The sequence below is a fragment of the Notamacropus eugenii genome, chromosome 3 (assembly GCF_028372415.1).
Source record: "Notamacropus eugenii isolate mMacEug1 chromosome 3, mMacEug1.pri_v2, whole genome shotgun sequence".
NCBI classification, from domain to species: Eukaryota; Metazoa; Chordata; class Mammalia; order Diprotodontia; family Macropodidae; genus Notamacropus; species Notamacropus eugenii.
Genome location: NC_092874.1, coordinates 48,255,330 through 48,277,733, shown reverse-complemented (window position 1 = coordinate 48,277,733; position 22,404 = coordinate 48,255,330). Strand labels below are relative to the sequence as shown.

At 44.2% G+C, this 22,404-nt stretch overlaps 2 protein-coding genes across 5 annotated transcripts in view; one reads left to right on the top strand and one right to left on the bottom strand.

The window, feature by feature from the left end:
• Window positions 1-2,958, top strand: part of LOC140530903 (A-kinase anchor protein 9-like) — a 67,242-nt gene extending 64,284 nt beyond the window's left edge. For all 3 annotated transcript variants that reach the window (XM_072650026.1, XM_072650025.1, XM_072650027.1), the window contains exon 28: window positions 2,424-2,958. In XM_072650026.1, the coding sequence (XP_072506127.1) occupies window positions 2,424-2,470 (47 nt within the window). In that variant the 3' untranslated portion in view covers window positions 2,471-2,958. The remainder of the gene's footprint in view (window positions 1-2,423) is intronic.
• A 405-nt stretch (window positions 2,959-3,363) lies between these two features.
• CYP51A1 (cytochrome P450 family 51 subfamily A member 1) lies at window positions 3,364-18,518 on the bottom strand. Of its 2 annotated transcripts, none has more exons than XM_072650030.1 (10): window positions 17,844-18,518; window positions 16,630-16,728; window positions 15,493-15,669; window positions 14,797-14,923; window positions 13,191-13,365; window positions 11,805-11,924; window positions 11,179-11,374; window positions 10,768-10,863; window positions 9,876-10,044; window positions 3,364-4,999 (listed from the first exon to the last, which is right to left on the bottom strand). In XM_072650030.1, the coding sequence occupies exons 1-10, from the start codon at window positions 18,063-18,065 to the stop codon at window positions 4,821-4,823; spliced, it is 1,560 nt and encodes a 519-aa protein (XP_072506131.1). In that variant the 5' UTR covers window positions 18,066-18,518; the 3' UTR covers window positions 3,364-4,820. The 2 variants fall into 2 exon arrangements, with proteins under 2 accessions (XP_072506131.1, XP_072506132.1); XM_072650031.1 differs by lacking the exon at window positions 3,364-4,999 and adding an exon at window positions 7,746-7,978.
• Window positions 18,519-22,404: the final 3,886 nt, after the last annotated feature.

Below are 22,404 nucleotides of genomic sequence, written 5' to 3'. Positions count from 1 at the left end.
TTCCATAGCATGCCCCCCTGTTGACCCCCAGCTTACCATGACTTTGGCAGGACCTGCTTGGGAGTGAGTTTGCTGTTTCAGGACATTGACCTATGAGAACCTGGCCCTCCTTCTCATGTCTTTTTATTCTTGGTGAGGCAGATGTGGGGAAATTGCTGTCTGCATCACAGATCTCTATTGTATACCTTCCCCTCGCCCAAAAACAAAAAAGCCCACCTCCATGTCTTTCCTGTTCCGGTATTTAAAGGGCCACCCACCACCAGCATTCCAGTGGGCCAGTTCCAAGCTCCAAATTGCCCCCTTGCCAGCCAGCTGCCAGCTCTTGTCAAGTCTTGTGCCCCAGCAGCTCTCCCATCTGCTCCCTGCCTCATCTCCCTACTCTCCAATCTGTCCTTGACTCAGCTGCCTAAAGGATTTTCCTAAAGATCTGATCCTTTCATCTTTTCTTGTTCCTTATTAGTATCTATTCCACGCACACTTCATAATGTGCCTCATTCTTAGCATCCTAGTATCAGGTGGAGGTAGGATGATGGCCACTGGACCTGTGGCTTCATTAGCCCCATGGGTCTAGGAGTCACCTAGAGCATACAGCCCATGTGCATCCAGGGCAGGACATGAAGCCAGGGCCTCCCTAGCTCAGAGACAGTTCTGGCTCTCCTAGACCATGCTGCCTTTCGCTACGGATATAGAAGTCAGAAATTAGTAAGTACACCTGGGTGCACCCCAGATCTGAGGCCAGGAAGGCCTGGGCTCCTCCTGGTGGGGGATCCTGACCCTGCCACTGACCCTCTCCTCCTCAGTTTTCACAGGATGCAGCAGATCCCAAAATGCTCCTTGGACAGAGTGGCCAGGTCCGCCTTCATGTCCTGGGGCTCCAGCAGGAGCTTCCTTCTTAATCTCTTCTTACTCCTTGGATTCTTTCTTCCCAGCTCTCACTGCTTTTCTTCCTGTTCCCTCCTTATAAGCTTACCCTTTCACGTGATGTCCATCAGAAAACATTTATAAGGCAGGGCAGAGACACAAGTACAGGCCCCACCCTCAAAGCAGTCCCAGTCTGAAATGGGAATGAGGCACCAGCACCAAACACACACCCACAATACCACACAGTATAGAGGGAAAGATTTCTTGAAAAAGTGGCATTTGGATTGTACTTTAAAGGATGAACAGAAACGCAGACAGAGGGGAAGGTAGCACTTTGCAGCAGTGAGGAACAGAATGGGCAAAAGAGAAATGGGGAAGTGAGAAGAGAAAGACAGTTGGTCTGGTGTTGGGCATAAGGACTGGTGGGGACCAGTATGGTACTTGGCTGGTGTTTGGGCAAAGGGCCAGGGCCCAGTCTGAGTGGAGGTGGCGGTTAAAGTGGTAGATCTTCTGAGCACATGGAACACAATGCATGAGATTACCAAGGAAACCCGTTCTGCTCAGAAGGTAAGAATCCCTGGTGTCGAGGTAGAAGAGGACCCAGGTCAGGAAAATGAGCCTACAGAAGCGGGAGGAGGGGTGGCAGAGTGGGCGTCCCTGAAGATGAGGAAAGAGGGTGTCAGAAGGTGCTATCAGAAAGGCCCCTACTACAGAGGCCCCCTCCCAGCCAACTCCTTTTGGCTCATTGTTGCCTTGACCTTACCAACCAGAGAAAATGGGGGATTTACCAAAGTAAAATAAATTTTATCTACCCTTAATTTTGGAAGATACTCTTCCTGGGTATAGCTACTCTCTGTTTTCTGGGTCTGTTTCATCAGTATTTGCCTTTATTCAAGGTTCCTAGAAAACGGAAATTCTACCTCTGACAAATCTTTGTTCTTTTTCAAGCATATGTGCTAGCAACATTGATATTTCATTAAGTGAATTATTAAAGGTCTGATTTTTTTGTCAGCATGTAAAACTACTAAGAACTCCCCCCACTAAAGCAGATCTCAATCCATGTGTGACTTGGTAGATAAATCTAGAGATTAGGTTCCTTGTTCAAGGCTGTTTGAACCCAGGACTTCCTGAGTGCAAGCCCAGCATTCACTAAACCAGGCCATTAGGTGGTGCAGTGGATAGAACACTGGACTTTTGAGTCAGGAAATCCTGACTTTGAATTCACCCCTAGAGGCTTACCAGCTGTGATGCTGGGCAAATCACTGAACCTCCCAGTACCATGAGAGTAATAGCATTTGCCTTCCCAGGGTTGTTGCAAGGACTAAATGAGACCATCTGTAGAAAGCTTTGCAAATCTTAAAGCGTTATAGAAGTGCTAGCATTTCAAGGGATGGGATCTTAAAGGAACAGCCGGCCTACCAGGTGTTTTCCCTTCCTCTGGTTTGATCCTCCCAATGGCCCTGGGGGTGAAGCTCGGGCTCTTTATATATCATACACTTTGAGACTACTTAACGTCAGCTTCCCATTTTCCAATCAGCTTTTTTCTTTTTCTTCTTTCTCAGGGTCAATAACTTCATACATTCAGTTCCATGCTGGCATGAGAAGATAATCCCTTGAACAGCTTCATCAGTTGTAGTGACTTTAAATAATTGCCTTTTGTAAACTGATGCATCTTTTGTGCTTTTGTATTGTGTATATTTAATGGGACCAACATGAACACAGCTTTTTGATTGTATACAATTCCCAATTTATGTATATAAGCATTGTGTGTTTACGTACAACAATCACTAAATTACATGTATATTTGCGGAATGCTAATTTAAATGAGTAACTTATGGAACACTTGTGTATTTATCAAAGGGATAAAGAGATGAAACTTTTGCATATTATTACTGATGAATGTGTAGCTTGAAGTCTCCTGTACTTTTTATTGCAAGACTACTGAAGTTACATGATTCTGTCCTAATATATTTGCTACTGTCAGTGCAGACAGAAAATCGCACTTGTAGAGACTTATTTTTGTAATGGTAGACATTTTGAATTTTATGGGAGAATTTTGTCAAAGTACTGAAATAAAAAAGCCCAACTTCATTTTAATCACTGGTGTACTTTTTAAGCTATTTAACTGACAAAAGACAAGTGCTTTTACTGTCATCCAGCCACCTCATTACGTATTTAATTCAAGTAGCTTGTATAGGATTTGATTCGCTCGAAAGAGCCTTAGCTAATCTTACTGAACTAGGCGGTGCCAAGACCCCACAAGCCATGATGAAAGCTTACAGGTCTCCATAAAAGACAACCCCCTGGATTCTTTGAGGATAACCTACAGAAACAAGAGCAAACTAATACAACCATGACTGTTTTATACATGATTACGCATTTGTACATTAAACACAAAAACATTTGTCCAATCCCAAATATTTAATGAGGACTTGATTGAAATATATAGACAATTTTCTTCTTCCCACCCAGTATAAATAAAATACTTTGTGAATAAACTCATTATTTTATCCAAAATTATTTTAATGTGAAAAATTTACATCAGAACTTTAATTACATTTAATGAGTTCAACATGAGTCCTGAAAACTATTTTAACTAAGAACATTACTGGAACATACATGATATTTCAAGGAGGGAATATTTCAGCCTTACCTAGTAAGAACAAATTGTGCATCCAAATACACAGTATCAGTACAGTCACATACATATACACCCACACCCCTAGTATAGTTTCAAGTTAGAATGTATACATGAATCTGTGTCAATTCCAACCTTACAATTTGATATTTAGTTCCCTTTCTCCCCTAATCTAAACCGATGTCTACATTTATTGGATCTAGGTAATTTGATTAAATTTTTAAAGTAAGAATAATGATCAGACTTAATCCCAGGAGACACTTGGACTACAGTCTCTCTCTAACTAACTGCTAAATGTGTGGAGGGAGTAAAACAGGTGTTCCTGTCTGATCTAGATAAAGAAGGAACTAATCCTATTCAAAATATTAGCAAACAAATCTTTGGTACCATACAAACTTCTGGCACCCTTTTCTCTCCTAGAAATCCAAAGAGATGTTTTTGGACAAGAGGGGGCTTCCCAAAGTTCTGCTGAAGCAGGTAATTAAGTATAAGCTCCAGAGGTGTGCAGCTTCTTCTGAAACTGTCAACGTAAGATGAAAGACATTTGGGAATCCTATCATCATCCAATCCATAAATAACTGATAAGTATGAAAATTAATTTGTAAGTATACTTAGGTATAATTTGAGAGTAAAGATTTTAGTTTCATTTTTTTTATAGCATTTATATGTTCACATAAGCCTTTAAAAAAAGCTTATCAAATCTTGGGTGGAATTCTGATTTTCCAGTGACACAATTTATAGGAAATTGGTTATTCTGGAGGAACTCTCTTCCCACACGTAACTTGAATCTGACTACAGCATGAAGACATTTAACACAACTACTCAATTTAAATGTAGCATTTCATTTTTAAAAATTCATCACTGGTCACTCGTAAGACTAAACCTATCCCTAGAATTTTACTGGATTTCACACTCATTATGTTAACAAGTGCAGGGCAGGCTCCCTCCCTCCCAGTTGAAATATGTATGTATGTGTGTGTACATATATACATATATGTATATATGTGTGCATACACATATACACACACATCCTTTTCTCAAAAGTCATAGTAGAAAACTACCCTTAAATTGTCCTTCTCAGCCTGATTTTAGAATGTTTCAATGGACCCGAATCCAGTGAAGTACACGTGACAAGTAAACTATGAAGAATGGCATTACAATCATGTAAACAAATACAATTATGGCGTAAGGATTCATTTTCTTTTAAAGTTGCATACCCGACAAACCCAGCACATCTGAAGTTATTTTGTGAGCTTCATTTGGTGCAAATGCTAGAGAGCTCACAACACACAAGCAAGCATGGTTTTCCTGTCCTGTTCTTTCATGTCATTCTTCGTTTGTATCTGATTATTGGGTTATCTGGGGTATGAATCATGGTTGTGTAATTCACAGTGGGAAAATATCCATCAACAAGATCAAATTCATATAAACGAAGCAGAGTGGACCAAATTGTCTTAATTTGAACGTATGCAAAGTTTTCACCAATGCAACGATGCCGACCTACCAGAGACGAGAGAAAAGCGACAAGGTGAGGGTTCAAATACGTTATTACAATACTTTAGAGAAAAATGTTGCTCCTTATTAAAAATACTGTTAATTCAAACAAACAAAACAGACACTGCCCTCAAGGAGTTTATATCCTACTGACAAAAGTGAGGCATGTACACAAGCCAAAACAAGGTGTGCTGAGGAATAAGACAATAACAGATAAAGGAGACTTGAGGGTTACCAGGTGATTGAAACTGTGCCTCTGCCACCTGCTGGACGACCCTGGGCATGTCACAGACCCTTGCTGGGCCCCCAGGGGGACTGGACTAGATAACCACTTTCAAGATGTGGGCTTAAAGGTGACAGGTGTGAAAGTTCATGGAGATAACATCTGACAAAGATTGCTGAGGTTAGGAAGCTAGGTGGTTAAGAACAGCAATAGAATACACTGAAAGAGACACTGGAAAATAATTCACAAAAACACTGTGAAGGGAGGTTATCATTCTACCCATTTTACAGAGAAGGAAGCAGAGGCTCTGAGAAGTCAGCCTGCCCAAAGATCAAGGTAGCATCATCTAAGGAAACCAGGTCTTCTGTGAGTGCCACAAGACGGGGTGAGCACAAGGAAGAGGAAGAGGTTCAAATGAAGGGTCTGTCAGCCATGGAATGGAACTTTCAGAGAATCCACACAAAAATGTGGGCAGAGTTGAAGTTGGGACATGGAGGTCAAGCTGTGGAGGACAGAGACTAGAGTGTGCTGTGGTTTACTCTTAAAACAACTAGCTCCTAAGTATCACAGGGTCTGGGCAATTCACAGGCGGTGGGACTTCACTAGTCCTGACAGAGAGGAGTATGAGAAGGAGCTCCAATGATGCTGGAGAAAAGGTAGGAGGATCACAGGCTACCTAGGTTACCTAGGAACAAAGGGAGAGGATGGAGCCTTGGGACATGTGAAGAATAACATGGAAGGAACAGTCAAGAGAATGGAGCCAGGAGACAAGTGTCCCAACAGCCGAGGGAGGGCCACGTGGCTGACAGCACCAAAAGCTAACGGAGGTCATGAAGGATGGCTGAGAGAAGTCCATCAGGTTTTAAAAGCCTGGTGACGTCTCAGTGCTTACTCAGGGACAGCACCCTGGGTCTAGGAGCCCAAATGCAATGCTTGAAGTGACCGGGTGGTGCAAGAACGAATGAAGGGAGGCAGACTGGCAGAAAGAGGGAAGAGAAGCCTGGGGTGTTCTAAGGAGATGGCCACTTTTTCTCTTAAGGAGATCTGGGCTTTGTAAGCACTGGAGCAGCCAGGGAGAGCCTGGGGGTGAGAGGGCTTTGGGGGGATGGGGGAGGAATGGCCAGTGGTACAGAAGGGGGACCACCTTTTAGGCTGAGCCAGCTGTTTGGTAGAGTCAAGAAAGCCTGAAACAATAATTTATGCTTTTCCTTTTTGACAACTTCCTTCCTTTTTGACAACTCAGCACTTTCTAGTTATTGACTAAACCTGCTTAATTGTCATTTATTTCTAAAGTCCTACTGCTCTTGCTCCACTGAAATACCTTTTGTGAACTTTGCTACAGAACATTTTTTGGTCTTAAGAGTCAATTTTTGCCTGATACAAAGTATGAACATAAAGGTAGGCCTGGGAATAAGTCTTTCATGCTAGACTTGGATGCAGGAAGACCAAGACCATATTCAGATTCAGATACTTGCTAGCTGTATGACCCTGGACAAGGTGTTTGCCTTAGCACCCCCATCTGTACTATGAGGAACATGTAACAGCACCCGCCTCCTAGGTTTGATGTAAAGATCAAAAGAGATAACATAAGTGCTTTGCACCTTAAAGTACTAAATAAATGCTATTACTGTCATACTTACAATACAAAAATCTGCTTTGAAGAGGAACAGTTAACATTTGCAAACTATAAAAAAAATACAAAGTCTTTGGGGAATTCCAGCATCTTAAGCAGCAACAAGAGCTTTCAAGAATCCCTGAAATCTTACCTAGTTTACATTAACTAATAAAGATTGTGTCTACTATCCTTTTATAAAATTGTGTAACAACTTTAAAATGTTTTATGAGGGGGAAAACGTTTGCACTGTTTGCTCAATATTATAAGGATGATCAACTGTAAAAGACTTAGCTATCCAGACCATTTTCTCTTGTGTTACTTGTTTTTTTTCATGGTTTCTCCCATTCATTTTCATTCTTCATGCAACATGACTAAGATAAGAATGTATGTATAGGACCGATATAAGACTGCATGCTGTCTCAGGGGAGGGAAACGGTAAGCAAGGGGAGAGGAAGGGGGAAAAAAAATCTAAGATACGTGAAAGTGATTGCAGAAAAGTGAAAATAAATAAATAAATGATAAAAAGGCTTAGCTATCCTGATCCAGACAATTCCAGAGGACCCGTGATGAAAAATGGTGTCTACCTCCAGAGAGACAACTGAAAAACTGAGTGCAGATTGAAGCACTTTTTTTATTCTATTGTTTTGTGTTTTCTTTTGCAACGTGGCCAATATAGAAATGTTTGGCATTACCTCACATATATAATGACTATCAAATTGCTTGCCTTCTCAAATAAGTGTGAATTGGTGGGAGGAACAAAATTTGGAAATCAAAAAAAAATTTTATTTAAAAAAATTTTACATGTACTTGAGAAATATTTAACAGAATAAAATTTTTTTTCTAAAACTCTTTGCTCATGACCATTTTCATGCAGAAATTCAAGAGCAAGATCAGAAAAACTTCCCAATAGCTTAGCAAAAATTAATTGGTCATGTTCAATTAACTGAAATTTGGATTGAGTACAGATAGAGATTATGTTTAAATGGAAATAATACATCAGGTTAAAATAAGCACTGGAGCAGCCAGGGAGAGCCTGGGTATGAGAGGGCTGGGGGGGGAAGCCGGATGAAGGAGGAATGGCCAGTGGGACAGGAGGGCCACCTTTTCATAAGAGGCTGAGCCAGCTGTTTGGTAGAGTCAAGAGAGCCTGAAATAATAACATTACAAATAATATAATACTAATAACAACAGAAAATTCCTAACCAAAGAAGAGCAATTCTAGAAGAAAATTCTGATCAGTGATGAAAGAGAATGGATGCAGTGAGATAGGCTGTCCAAGACAACTTGGAATTCATAACTCAAAGTATGACTTCAGGACAGAATTTGGCACATACCCCAAACCTAAACTTTTCCCAAAGCATATTTGAAAAATTTCAGAGATCCCAGTCAACAGCTCTAAACAATACTACATTTGAAAGTGGACAAGAGGGCTTTCAAAAATAAATTCTGACCTTCCCCATGAAATAAAAACAGCATAGTCATTTGAAGGAGTCAATGTGGCTGAATTCCAATTTTTGAAGTACATGCAAAAAAGACAGAAAGAGTAACACAGAACCAAGAACCAATTTATTTGGAAGAAAAGATGTAGAGAACAGGACTTCTTAAAGTTTCCCTTTAGGGCTTCTGAAAGTGGGTTATCACAACTGCTGATTGAATATCAAGGCAAATGATGAAAAGAAGGCCTAGAGAGGAGGGAACAGCACTTCTTGGCCTCAGGCCATCTCAGAAAAGCAGCAGTCAACATAAGCATCTGGGATCAGTTAAAGTCGAGAGAATTACGAAACAATCAAGGCAAGAGCTATTCTCAAACAAGAGGACTCAATAATCCAGTGTTTGATTAAGTGGAAAATCCTCAATTACCTAGGAAAAAACTCCTTATGAAATAAAAAACCACCGGGAAAAGTGGAAAGCAGTGAGGCAGAAATTAGTCGCAGACCAACACCTTATACCATATTTCTATGTTTTCTAAATAGATCCATTACCTTAATATTAAAGATCATACAATAGAAAAATGAGAAGAAAAATAGATCATTCATCCCTCAGGCAAGAGATGTATTCTTAACCAAACAGAGGAAGTAGTTATAAAAGAGAAAATCTAATTTTGATTACTTAAAACTGAAAAGCTTCTGCACAGACAACATTAATGCATCTAATTTAAGAGAAAAAGTAATTGAATGGGAAAAAGGTCTTTGTATCAAATTTCTCAGAGGATGGTTTGGTATCCAAAACACATGAACAATAAATATAAACAAGATTAAATGGTCAAAGGACATGAATAAACACTTCTTAAAAAGAATTACAAAGTATTCACAACCACATGAAAAAATGCTCCAAATCACGAATAAGAGAAATACAAATTTAAACCACCCTGAGGTTTCCCTTACATTCTGCAACTGGAAAAAATGACACAGTTAATGTTGGAGGAGACATGGAAAGATAGTCACAGGCTAATATGTTGCTGGAGAGCTGTGAAATGGGGCAACCATTTTGGAAAGCAATTGATATCACACAGATGAAGGGACTAAATTGTCCATATCCTTTGAATCAGAGCCTCCATTCCTCTGCTGATCATACCCCAGGGAAGCCATCAGTAAGAAAAATCCCCATATACTCCAAACTATAACAGAACTTTCTGTGATAGCTAAGAGTTGAAAACAATTAAAAACATTGAAAAAAATGCCCATCAGCTGAGGATTGACTAAACAAATTGGGACATGAACGTAATGGAATCGTATTGCACTGTAAGAAACAGTGGATGTGATGAAGACAGAGAAGCAAAGAACTCTGAACTGATGCAGAATGAAGTCAGCAGAGGTAAGAAAACAATCTATACACTATCTACAACAATGGAAATGTAAAGAATGACACCCTAAAAAATCGAAAGTAAATACAACAAAAATTATAAATATCAAGCAGGACTTGAATTGAAGAGGTGGAATGACACCCCCAATCCACCCCTTTGTGGAAGAGGTCCAATTAGGAAACCTCTGACAAAATAAATAAAAATACAGTAACACGTATGAAAAAACAAGCTTCAGACTTACCAGCTCCAAATGGTACATATGCAAACTTCTCACCCGACGCAGGGTTATCCTGTAAGTATCGGTCAGGATTAAAGTCCAAGCGTTCTATCCAAGAGTCTTTAAGTCTATGATTAACAGTAGGAGAGACACACACCTGATGACCTGGAGGAATTGTATAGCCTGCTACAATCTACAATTTAAGGGAACACAATACATTATCTTTAGGCAACTCAAATATATTCCAAAGTAACTGAATTTAACTGAAATCAACCCCATAAAATACATGAGCACCAATATACAACTGTACATCAAAAAAAATCTAGCTGGGTGGCAGGCTGTTAAAACAAGTAACATTATTTTATCATAAATTTACATGATTATAGAGGAGATTTTCTCTGAATGGCAATTACTGCTAATAAAGAATTGTTGGGTTATCACTTTCATCTTGGTGTCGGTGTTTTCAAGACGTGTGCCCTGTCTGCAAAACAGGCACAGGCTAAGGATAGCAAAGCACAGTTAATGAGCTTAGCTCCTAAGGACCTCAGTTCCAATTTCACCCCCCATCCCTTCAAGTGTCAGATAGAGCCCTGCCTTCTGCAGGAAGCCTTTCCCGGCCTCCTTAAACTTAGCACCTTCCCTCTGCTGATAGCTATTTTGTGTGTAATATCTTTCACCTTTCTTTGCATCCTCAGCACAGTGCCTGGCACAGAGTAGGCACTAATCAATGCTTGTTAACTGAACCTGACTCTCCCTGTGACCTGGACAAGCTCCTTCACCTCCCTGAGCCTCAGACTAGTCATCTGTAAAACAAAGGAGCTGGACTCAAAAGACACTGAGGTGTCTGGCCAACCGTACACAGAGAATCCTAGTCAAGTGTTTGTTTGAAAATCTTAGATTCACCAGAAAAGCTCACCTGGGGGGTTTTGGCCAATCTCATCATAGTCATTATAGGAGGTCTAAGTCTTAGTGTTTCTTTCAAACAGCGATCTAACACATGTAGATCTTTGAGCTAAAAAGAGAAAAATCTGTGAGCTGCTTTGTTAAGGACAATCAATACAAGTAAAATTTCACAAAGAAAACTGTATGAAGTATAAACTGTTTTTCTACTTGACTAGTCCATTTTATAGTCAGCCTCATCCTCAGTGGCATCTCAATGGCCAAGACATGCAAGTACCTATTACTGCCAAGAGGAAGAAGAGAAAGAAAGCAGGCAGCTGTACATGGACATGACAAGAAAAGTCTCAAATCTACTGACCCACACCTCCAAAACCACCCTTTGGGACCCTCCTTAAGATTTTTATTTGAAACCAAAAGTCAAGTGAACCTGATCATAATTTAAAGGAGGCAAATCTTCTCCACAGACACTTTGCTGTTCTAAGAAACATTTTTCCTGGAGTGTTTTGTCTCTGGCCAAAAAGAACCCCATCCAGGCACTTGTAGTTGAGGATGTATGCTGCCCTGCCAACAGAAGTCCAATCAGCATCCCTGCAATCTCATCGTCTGTCAGAAGCCGCCCATCCCTAAGGAAGCCAACCAGACAAACAACTTAAGCAGTCACACGGACACCTCAAAATGTCAATGAAAGGTAAAAATCAATGGAGTCTTCAAGAGCCATATTTTCTTTAATATCATAAGTTACAGTTCACATTTTCATCAGAAAATAGTAGAAAGAAACGTTAAGGACAAACAACTTATTTTAACCACTGGAAGTTCATTGTTAAATAAAACCCCAAAACTCCATTTCTAAACTATTTAGTTCTTTCATTTTCACAATGATCTGTAGACATTTTGGACAAAATAACATAATTGCACTTAAATGCCCACAAATCAGTACTAAAAACAAACTTTTGGCAGTCAGAGGACAAAAAAGATAAAACATTAAGGAAAATCTCATTAAGTAATTTCCTTATTTTGGCTTAGCATGTCTGCCTCTAAACAGTTTTTACTTACTTGTAAGTAGACTCTAGTAAAGTTTGGAGAATATCATCATTTTTTTCTTCTGACTTCCTACGTTTCTGGATTGCCTTATAGAAAATATTTTTGATTGCTCTATGTGCTTGGTCCCGGCGCCTGCAATTCAAAAATCATAAATTATGCAGAAGTGTAGAAATAATTACAAATTACTAATTTCAGGGCTTTTCATAAATAGTGAGAAAATTCCAGCTAAGGGGGGCCCATTTATAACAAATCTAAATGCCCCTAACCTATCAGACATAGAGGCACTTATTTAAGTAGCTGCTCTTATACTAATCACTCCCTTGAAGGATCTTCCAAAGTGAGTGAAAGCAGAATGTTCGTTTTTTTTTTTTAACAGAATTTTAAAATTTAACTGAAACATAAATTGCTTGATGAGGCAGTGGTTCTAGTTCTAACAGATTTGCTTCTGCTTCCCCATATCTTCACTGCCTTGTCACTCCAGTTTCTCATCTTCTCCCCTCTTCCCCTTACTATAGAATCAGAACTGTTCTCTTCCATCTCTCTCACAGAAACTGATAAGTAGAACCCCATTCCAGTTTCTCCCAACCTCAGCACCCACCCAAAACCCTGAACAATTATTCAACATCATGTGTATTTTGTCTATGCAAGGCACTGCATTAGATGTTGAGTGTGAGCAACAGAAAGATATCAAACTCAGAAAACTGACAAAACAGAGTTTGAGACAGAAGGTGTAATGAATTTCATTATCAGTTCACGTTAAAAGCTGAAGAGATGAAGAAATAGCACTTTTAAGATTTGCAAAGCACTTTATATATCTCGTTTTATCCTCACAACAATCCTGGAAGGTAAGTGCTATTTTAGCTCCATTTCACAGATGGAGCAACTGAGGCAGACAGATAACTGAATCGGATCACATACTGAATGTCTAAGGCCAATTTTGAACTCAGATCTTCCTGAATCCAAGTCCAGCACCAACTTGCCTAAACTATACTCTCTTTTAAATGAGCTCAAGTCAAAAAAGCCCTGTGGTAATTTTTTTAATAATGGAAGCAGCCCCTAACTTGTTTTTTAAACCTAACTTTCATTTGTCAATTTTTCCTAAAGTAGGGCATACCATATTACTACAGTAAAGGACATTATAGGAGAGAGAACCTGGCCTTGGGGTCAAGAATGCTCTGGTTCACCTTCACCCAGCACATACTAGTTTCTGTCACCCTGTCCCTTCTCAGTATCCCAATCACTTTAAAAACTGAAGGTCAGTGATGCTTTTCTACAACAGAGTGAAATCTCACACTGAGAGTTCCCTCTGCCAATGAAATCACCAGTCTAGATAAAAAACAACAAACAAGGCACCACAAAAATCCCAAGTCAGATAAACTAGGCTATGTAGGGATGTACCTGAAACTGGGCAAAGGCAGCCAACCTGGCAGGAGCCAGGCGGCGTGGCTGAAGCCTCCATCCAGATCTGCGTAGAGTTGGGCCACTTGTTCATTCAGCTGGCTTCTGATCTCTTTTCCATGTAAACAGTGGCTAGCCGTAAGAATGATCAACTCAGAAAGCGCTTCAAACAAATCTGAGGAAGAGACAAAGAGTCCATCTCAAGACACACTCAGGGCCTCCCCCTCCTTCTCAGCAAGACATTCAGAAATGAAGATGATCACTGTTTGGTTTTTATAAAGGTGGCAGGAACCACTCACTGTGGCATGGAGGTGACATAGATCCTCATGGATAGGCTAGCAGGGCACAAGCCCTGGCAGGCTATATGGAGCTTGAAAGAATTTGGTGGTCCCATCAATGGACTGAAGCCAGGCCTTGCTAAGGAGGTCAGAACTCATCAATGGCAATGGACAGGAAACCAAGAAAAATAGGGAAGGGCCCTCAGTCAAGGAAAGACTGGCATACACAAAATCACTCCTGTAAGACCATCAACATCTCACTTACCTGGGAAGCCCAACAACATGAGAACGCAGCTGAGCACTAGAAAAACAGAACTTGTAAACAAAAAGCTTCTCAGTAATACACAGCAAGTGAACTAAGTGCTGCAGGCTTTATTCTCATAACACAAACCCTCTTATGTGAAAGATGGCTATTAAACTCGGCTTTCTGCTCTCCCCATTGCAAAGCAAAACGGACTGAAATGGAAATGTTTTGGTATTTTAATTGTTGGAGGACAAGAAAGAGAAAAAGACACATCCGCCAATGCAAAAAGAAAAGGACAATAAACTTTTTTTTTTTTTTTACACAAAAGTAAAAGCAAAGAGTCATTTAAGTGCAAAAGACCTAATGGTCACCAATAGTCCTGAGGACACAGTTGTGTTATGTTGCAGTCAGGTAAAAATGCTGTAACCTAGCATCAACTGACAATGTTAAATATGTTCACTTTATTGAAATCACAAGTAGTCCATTTTGAAAATATTTATATCATTGTGAGTAAACTAATTTTCCTGGCTAGTAAAAATGGAAAATTCACTTATGTGAATTATATCTTCCTGCATTACTGTACATAATTAAACTCTGAAGCTGAATTGGAATGTTTGAAGTTTAAAACTTTGTCCTTATATGAAAAAAACTAAAATTAGCTTCATATTTTTGAGAAGACCTCTCTTAATGACTTCTACGTTCATCTCTATCCCAAATTTTATCAAGTTTTAAATCGTAAGTTTCACATTTGTCTTTATGTACATATTACTCTAATTTTAGTTACATTAACTATATTGTAGTCATAAAGTTTTCTACTCAGATTTTTAAGTCTACACTATTAATTTTGTTTCCATTCCTTTCAAGTTATTTCTTAAAATACTGCAATTTATCTATCAAATTCTTACGTTAAAGAATTGAAGAGTAGCAGGGATTTAGGAGGAAAGCTATATTGCGAAATTAAGATGATGCCAAAACAGATACCAGTAAAAATGTTCCCCTCCCCCAAAAAGCAAAATCCCTATATTAAAATAATATTCAAAATCGAAGCAGTAATATTAGAATAAACTTTTTAAATCTTGCTTACTTTTTTCTCCACTTTCTCCCCAGTTTTCAAAGTATTCCTTTGTTTCTTTTTCAATTATCAAAACATGTTGTTTAAAATGGGCTATATTAAGGCCAGTTTTTAACATTTTCTTTTGTTCCAAGAATACCTTCAAAACATGAATTAAGTATTAAGAACAAGTAGGAACACATTTTTTAAACTGTAAGTCTATTTAACATATCTCTCACATAAAACTGTATTCTGAAAAAGAGAAATTTTTTAAAAAACCTATACCAAAATCAGCAACCAACAACCTGAAACAAAGAAACTACAAAATGGGTGCCCCCACCCATTTCCTCGCAGTGAATGCCTTCAAGTTGCCTTCTGTCTTACAACGTCCCTTCTTGTGGAAGTACTCCATGCTTCAAACCTATCCCCACCAACCTACCACACACCTCAGCCAAAAAAACAAACCAACTAACCCAAACCTTCCTAGTTTTTCACTGATTCAGTACAGTTATCCTGTGGCCTTCACCTTCTTTGTCTCCTTAAACACAATCCTCTCCCCAAGCCCTACCAACTCAAGGCTACTAATTAGTAGCAAATGTTAAAGAGAACTAGAGAACTAGGCTAGATTCCTTAATTAACATACAATAAGCAGTTTGACAATGATAAATTTTAATCAGCATCTAGACTGAAACATTTAACTGATGTTATTTCCCAGAAATTAACACATACTGGGTTTGGCACGTCATAAGCAACTCCTTTTCCAAAGACTGGTGTTGTGAGCCGACTGTAAACGTCTTCTGCGTTCAGATCTTCATTCTTACTGTTGAAGAGCAGAGCAGCAGCATCGCTGCCAAGGAGGTATGTAAACTTCTTGCCCACCATTGTAAAACTAAATACAGGTCCGTACTGGGAAGGAAGAAAGCATACACAATAACGTGGATTAAGACAACACACAAGCAAAATTCTGCACTATAAGATCAGAAAATATCTCAGAAATCATCTAGTCCAATCATTACTTGAAATTCAAAATTCTTCTACAGCAACTCTACCAAGTCAATAGCCAGTCTCCATATGCAGACCCTCCTGTAATAGGAAGCTCACTATTTCTTAGGGTAACTTAGTGATTAAGAATTGTTCCTTTATATTGTGCCATGATCTGCCTTTCTACCACTTAGCCTGGTTGCCCTTTGCCCTTCCTTCTCTGAATGGAGTGTGCTGCATCTTGGAGAGGTCCTCTCTGACCCTCCACATCATCTACGTAGGTTTTCATCATGTCATGTCTCCACCCCCATTTTTCAGCTTCTTTTTTGTGTTATCTTCCCTGTTAGACTGTGATCTCCTCAAGGGCAGGAACAGCCTTTTCCCATTCTCTGTATCTCCAGCTTTTAGTATAGTAGAAGTTTAAGACTGACTGACCAACTGACCTAAAGGGCAGACAAGTGAAGTGACTTATCCAGGGTCACAAAGAATTAGAATTTGAAAAGTGATCTTCCTGGCTGCCTATCCAGGACCCTAGGACCCTAATTCATCCATCAGGGCATTTGTAAGCGGTTAGAGACTGGATCTCCCTACAGTGTCCTAGGAAGGCCAGCCCCAGCATGGAAGGGGATTTCAGAGGGAGGGGATTCTACTCACCACTGTCAGGGGACGGAGTATAGTTTCAGTGGTTAGGGAGTAAAGAGAGAAGCACTGAGGAAAACAGTCTGTACAGAGAGAAAAAAGTCTGCAAAACACTAGACAGCTAAAATACGGGATGAATAGGTCAAAAATCCAGGGATAAGTGAATAAAGGAAAACCTAAGAAAAGCTAATCTAAATGTTATTGAGTCACAACATAGATTTGGCTTGACTCAAGTGGAAGACTCACCTTCTCATATGCATTTTCTAGAAACTCAATAGGACTTTTTCCAAATGCTATTGCATGTCCAAGGAAAGGAATAGGAGAGAAAATGTAGGGTGGACACTTCTGAAAGAGAAAAAAAAAAGATTGTAACTTATTTTTTAGACCCATTTACGACAGAGAGTTTTTAAAAATTCAGTGTTAAGTGGTCGCTAAAACAAGAAAACACAAAGGATGGAAGCAGCACGAAAGTAATTTAAGAACAGCAAAGCATCAGACGTTGCAGAATAATAAGAACACATGGCCCAGAATGGAGGAGCACTGCCGTTTCAGATACTGGACACAGCTGAGGACGCTGCAAAAATGACCTCTGTCCACACACCGGACAAGTTTTCAGTCAGAAAGCAAGAACACAAGGAGGAGGCGCTCTTCCGGGTCCTTGCCTCCACTTCTGACACTCTCAATTTCGGTTCCAGAACACTAGTAAAACGCAGAGTGGATAAAGAAGGATCTAAAGACTAAAACCGGAGGGAGCCATGCGCGTATCAGTGAACAGAGTACGTTCCCGAACGTTCAAAGCTAAGCAAGAACAACAGGGGCAGGATTCATACGGATTCCCTTTAACGTGAGCTCTTCTGACAGCACCAAACGGGCTGCTAAAGGGAAAGTTTCCTGGAAGTCAGCGCTGGCTCCGGCCATTCTCCACGCCCAAGGTCGTCCTGGGTTCTCCCCGGGCACCTGCTCCACACCCCCGAACCCAGGCCCAGGGCTCCCCCGCGAGCCAGCCCCCCACCTCCTGGACCCCCAAGATTCCCTTCTAGAATTAGGATCCAACATCTAGACTGTTGGGCATTCCCAGCCTTCCTCCTGGCCGTCCTGGACTCCCTGGGCCGCCCCTCTCCCCTCCCCCCTCGGCTCTGCACCCCACTCCATGGCTCGCTCAGGACGCCTGCATGGCGTCACCCCCTCAGAGGAAGGGCTCCCCCCACCCCGCTGCAAACCCTCGGGGCTGTCTTTTGAGTGGCTGGCCGCCACCAGTCACTTGGACGTTGAATTCCGGCAAAGGCCTCTCGGTCCCTTTCGGGGGACAGTCCCTGCCCCCCCCCGCATTCGAGGGCTGGTCCGGGGCAGCTCCAGGGGAGCCGGGGAGTGAAGTGTGGAGCCCCCCGGGGTGCACCGCCGGCTCCGCATACCCCGCCCCCTGCCCGGAGACCGCGCCTCGCGCACCCGCGTGACCGTACCCCTTCTCCAGCCGGCTGCTCCGGACGGCCCAGGTCGCGGCGCAGCAGGTAGGCCAGGCTGAGCGTGCACACGAACGCGGCCAGCACCGCCGACAGCCCGCCGCCCGACACGGCCTCGGCAGCGCCCTCCAGCATGCCGAGCAGGGCCATGCCCGCCGCCGCCGAGCCCGCCGTGGCCGCTGCTACCGCCCACGAGAGAGACCTGGAGGCCGGAGTCGCCATCCTCCTCGCCGCCGCCCACCGAAGACGGACCGACGGACGGGCAGATGCACCGAAGGAAACTGGGCGACCGGGCGGCGGGCGCCCGGCACGGGCCCTAGATGTCCCCGGCTCCGCCCCCGGGGCCCGGCTCGCGCTACGGCTACGTCACATGGGGAGGGGAGGGACTCGGCCCGGGCTCCGCCCCCCGCGCCAGCCCCCGGGACTCAGCGCGCCCTCCGAACGCGTCTCCCTGCGCCGCCGGGGGTGGAACTCGGAGCACGCCGGGGGACGGAGGGAGGCTAGGGCCGTCGAGCTCGCGAGCCTACGGCCTTGATGCTCGTTCGTTGGTGTTTCCAGAGGGGCGGGGGCATCCCCGGCGAGGCCGTACCGAGGCACTACTTTTTGCGGGGGAGGGGAGGCGGCCGGTGGAAGGCATCTCTCGGAGCCATCTCTCGGAGGCAGGGCTGGAGTCGCCCAGCTAGCGGGCAGCCTCGGCGCTGATTGCTCGAGCTCCGCCTGAGGTGATGTCGGCTTATGTGACGTCACGATCACCATGCGGCGGGAGGCGTGGCCTTGATGTAGGCACACGTGCCTCTCCCCGGGGGCGCTCTCCGCTGGCCTGCGGAGGCCGAGCCGAGGGCATTCCTCTGCTGGCGGGCGGAACCGGGAAGCCAGCGTAGTCTAGAGAGCCTCCCACCCGTCGGTCCGTCGGCCAGTCAGTCATAGAGCCCTCAATAAGTAGGAAGATCCCTAGGAGGGCAAAGACTCCCTGTGTCGTGGGGGGGCGGCGATGCGGGAGGGGGCGGGCAGCAGTGTGCAGCTGCTGTCCGGCCGTGTCCGACTCCGACCCCAAATGGGGCTTTCTTGGCGGAGATCCCCGAGGGGCCCTTCTCCAGCTCATTTTACAGCCGAGGAAACTGAGGCCGACCGGCCCGTGGCTGCGTGTCGCAGCCTGGGTTTGAACCCTGTGCCCCGTGGCGCCCTTGGCTGCCCGCCCTGTGCAGGCATAGCGCCTTCAGCCCTGCGCCTCCCTCGGCGCCTTATTTCTGTTTATCCCCCTTGGCCTGCGGTTCCGAGGCCACGTTCTGGCCTTGGCCTCTGCCTGGTGGGGGGGGTGACAGCCCACGCCCCGCACGCCGGTGGCTCTTATTTATCGTGACTTTCCTGAATGGAGTGGGGGAAGGGGAGGTGAAGGCGGAGGGGCCACAACCCCGACACTGGGCTTCATATTCGCTCCTAGAGGCCACGGGAAGCTCGGAGTGACGGGCTTGGGGGGGCCCGGAGCCCGGGGTGCATCATGGGCAGGAAGATCACCGAAGGCTGGTGACGTAATCCAGGTAAGAGGCCTCGGGGCCGGTGCCCGCCCTGGGCCTGTGCTCGCCTGGGCCTGTGCCCACCCTCGGCCGGTGCCGCCCTGGGCTGGTGCTTGCCCTGGGCCTGTGCTCGCCTGGGCCTGGGCCTGCCCTGGGCTGGTGCTTGCCCTGGCTGGTGCCTACCCTGGGCCTGTGCTCGCCTGGGCCTGGGCCTGCCCTGGGCTGGTGCTTGCCCTGGCTGGTGCCTGCCCTGGGCTGGTGCTTTCCCTGGCTGGTGCCTACCCTGGGCCTGTGCTCGCCTGGGCCTGGGCCTGCCCTGGGCTGGTGCTTTCCCTGGCTGGTGCCTACCCTGGGCCTGTGTTCGCCTGGGCCTGGGCTTGCCCTGGGCTGGTGCTTGCCCTGGCTGGTGCCCGCCCTGGGCCTGGGCCTGCCCTCGGCTGGTGCCCGCCCTGGGCCGGTGCTCACCCTGGGCTGATGTCCGCCTTGGGCCTGTGCCTGCCCTGGGCTGGTGCTTGCCCTGGCTAGTGCCCGCCCTGGGCCTGGGCCCACCCTCGGCTAGTGCCCACTGGAGAAGAGGGAAGTGAAAGGGGAGGACTTGACGGCCTCCCTCCCTGGTACGTAGGTGTGAATTCTAGGGAGCCGCTGAGGAAGACGCCCAAGGTGGTAGTCTGGGGAGGGACGATGGTGGTGCCCCAGTGGATGGAGAACCAGCAGAGGAGGTGGAGAAGAAACAGTCACACACACAGAACCAGGAAGGAGTTAACCTCATCCAAGGGTGCAGGCAGAATTGAGAAAAGGCCTTTGTTTGGCCATTAAGAGGTCATTTGAAGACCTAGCAGGAAGGCACTTAAAGAGACTGAGCGAGGGGCTCAGGGTGGTGTGGATGCACCTGTGCTTTAGGGAAATAGTTTGGCTGCTGAGTGGAGGATGGATTGGAGTGGGGAGAGACTCAGGGCAGGAGACCTATGGAAAAGGCAGAGTGAGAGCTGAAAGCCCCTTGGCCCTTTCTGTCGCCCTTGCTCTCCCTCACCTCCTCCTCTGGCTTCCCTCAAAGCTTGGGGGCTGCATCCTATGGGGCCTCCCTCTTAAAATAGGTCACACTTATCTTCTCTGTCCAGCAAGGATCCTATGGTCTTACTCTCCCAGAGCAAGCTCTGCTACCCCTAAGTTATTGGGGAGTCTCTTTTCTAATAATATTGGCTTAACCCCCACCACCCCCATGGCTATCTTCCGGTGAGTGACAAGCACTCCAGTTCCATTTAAGCACTTACAAGCAGTTTGCTTTTTGAATGGGATATTTACCTCAAAGATATAGCAGGTAAGCAAGCATGTATCCCCTAATGCCTTGGGGCACAGTCTCCCCTATACTATTCCTATCCCTTTCCCTCTGTTGCTGTCTAAGAACATACCATCCTCCTTGTCATCCTGACTCTTCCCCTAGGGAGAATAACACCACATGGGGCACCATTTCTACAAAGCAATGGTAACACTAAAGTCAATTCGCCATGTGGTGTTGAGGCTACATAAAGGAAGCCTCAACTTGGTTACTCCAGGCTGGATCCTATACTACTGAATGTCCAGATGCTTGGATGGTTCCTTCTCCTGACTTTTTAATCTCCCAAGGCTAGAGGCTTCTGTTTCATTTCCTTCGCCTAAAACAAAGGAACAAATGTCAAGGCGATGGCGCAAAGCCTCTTCCTGTGTTACAGCGCTATTTCTCACCAGTCACAGTCATTGAAGGCATCCAAACCACAGAGAAGAAAACTAGCCAGCCATCAAGTGTGTTCTGGGGTGGGTGAGAGGAGGCCCAGAGATGGGAGAAAGAGCACTACATCATGGGAACAGTGGGAACACTGAGCTTCACAGTTTAACTAGAACACAGAGGATAAAGAAGAAAAGTAAACTGACATTGTAGATTAGCCTGGAAAGGGAGAAGATTGCATTTTGACCTAGAAGCAAAAGAAAGTCACTGAAAGTTTTTAAACAGTGAGTGGCATTGTCAGGGAGCCTTGTGCTTTAGAAATGTCACTTTGGCAGCTGTGTGGGGAATGGATCAGAGAGGAGAGAGATTCCATTCAGAGTTCAAGACCTGCAAGTACAACTCTTCCACACTAGACATCTCCAACTGTTGCTTCCAACTTCCACACTAGACAACTCCCACATATCAAACTCCACTTGTCCAAAACAGTTGTGTCTGACACTCCATGAACTCTTTGGAGGTTTTCTGGGCAAAGATATTGGAATGGTTTGCCATTTCCTTCTCTAGCTCATTTGACAGATGAGGAAACTGAGGCCAACAGGGTTAAGTGACTTGCCCAGGGTCACACAGCTAATAAGAGTTTGAAGTCAGATTTGAACTCAGGAAAATGAGTTTTCCTGACTTCAGGCCCGGCATTCTATCCACTTTGCCACCTACCTGCCCCAGAGCTCATTTTACAAGTGTGGAAATTGAACCCCATATTAAAAAATCTTTCCAACTAAAGGTTACCCCTTGATCCAAGACAATTCCAAGGGACTCGTGATGGAAAATGCTGAACATCATCCAGAGAAAAACTGTGGAGTCTGAATGTGGATTGAAGCATGCTATTTTCATTTGTAGGGGGAGGGGATTTCTCATGATTTTTCCCTTTTGTTCTGAGTCTTCTTTCACAACATAACCAATGTGGAAATATGTTTAACATGATTGTACATGTATAGCCTATATCAGATTGCCTGCTGTCTTGGGGAGGGGGGAGGGAAGGAAGGGAGGGAGAAAAATTTGAAGCTCAAAATCTTACAAAGATGAATGTTGAAAACTATCTTTACATGGAATCAGGAAAAAAATAAAATATTAAGTAAAAGTTGCCCCTGTTTCTGTCAAGGGCACCGTCATCCTTCCAGTCTCCCAGGTATACAGTCTCAGAGGCATCCTAGACTCAACCTTCATCACCTATGTCCAAGTCTTGGTGGTTCTCCCCATCACCCCACCTCCTCAACATTTCTCACCTCTGACCACTGTGTCTGACTACTCCCAGCACCACAATAGAGACCTCCATCATGGATGGCCT

Coding starts and splice junctions, on each gene's coding strand:
- CYP51A1 (XM_072650030.1), bottom strand. CDS start 18,065: ATGGCGACTCCGGCCTCCAGGTCTCTCTCGTGGGCGGTAGCAGCGGCC. Junction 11,925..13,190: donor CTGCCTTTGCCCAGTTTCAG/GTACATCCCTAC, acceptor TTTGAATTGCAG/GCGCCGGGACCAAGCACATA. Junction 5,000..9,875: donor ATATGTACCATTTGGAGCTG/GTAAGTCTGAAG, acceptor CGTCTCTGGTAG/GTCGGCATCGTTGCATTGGT.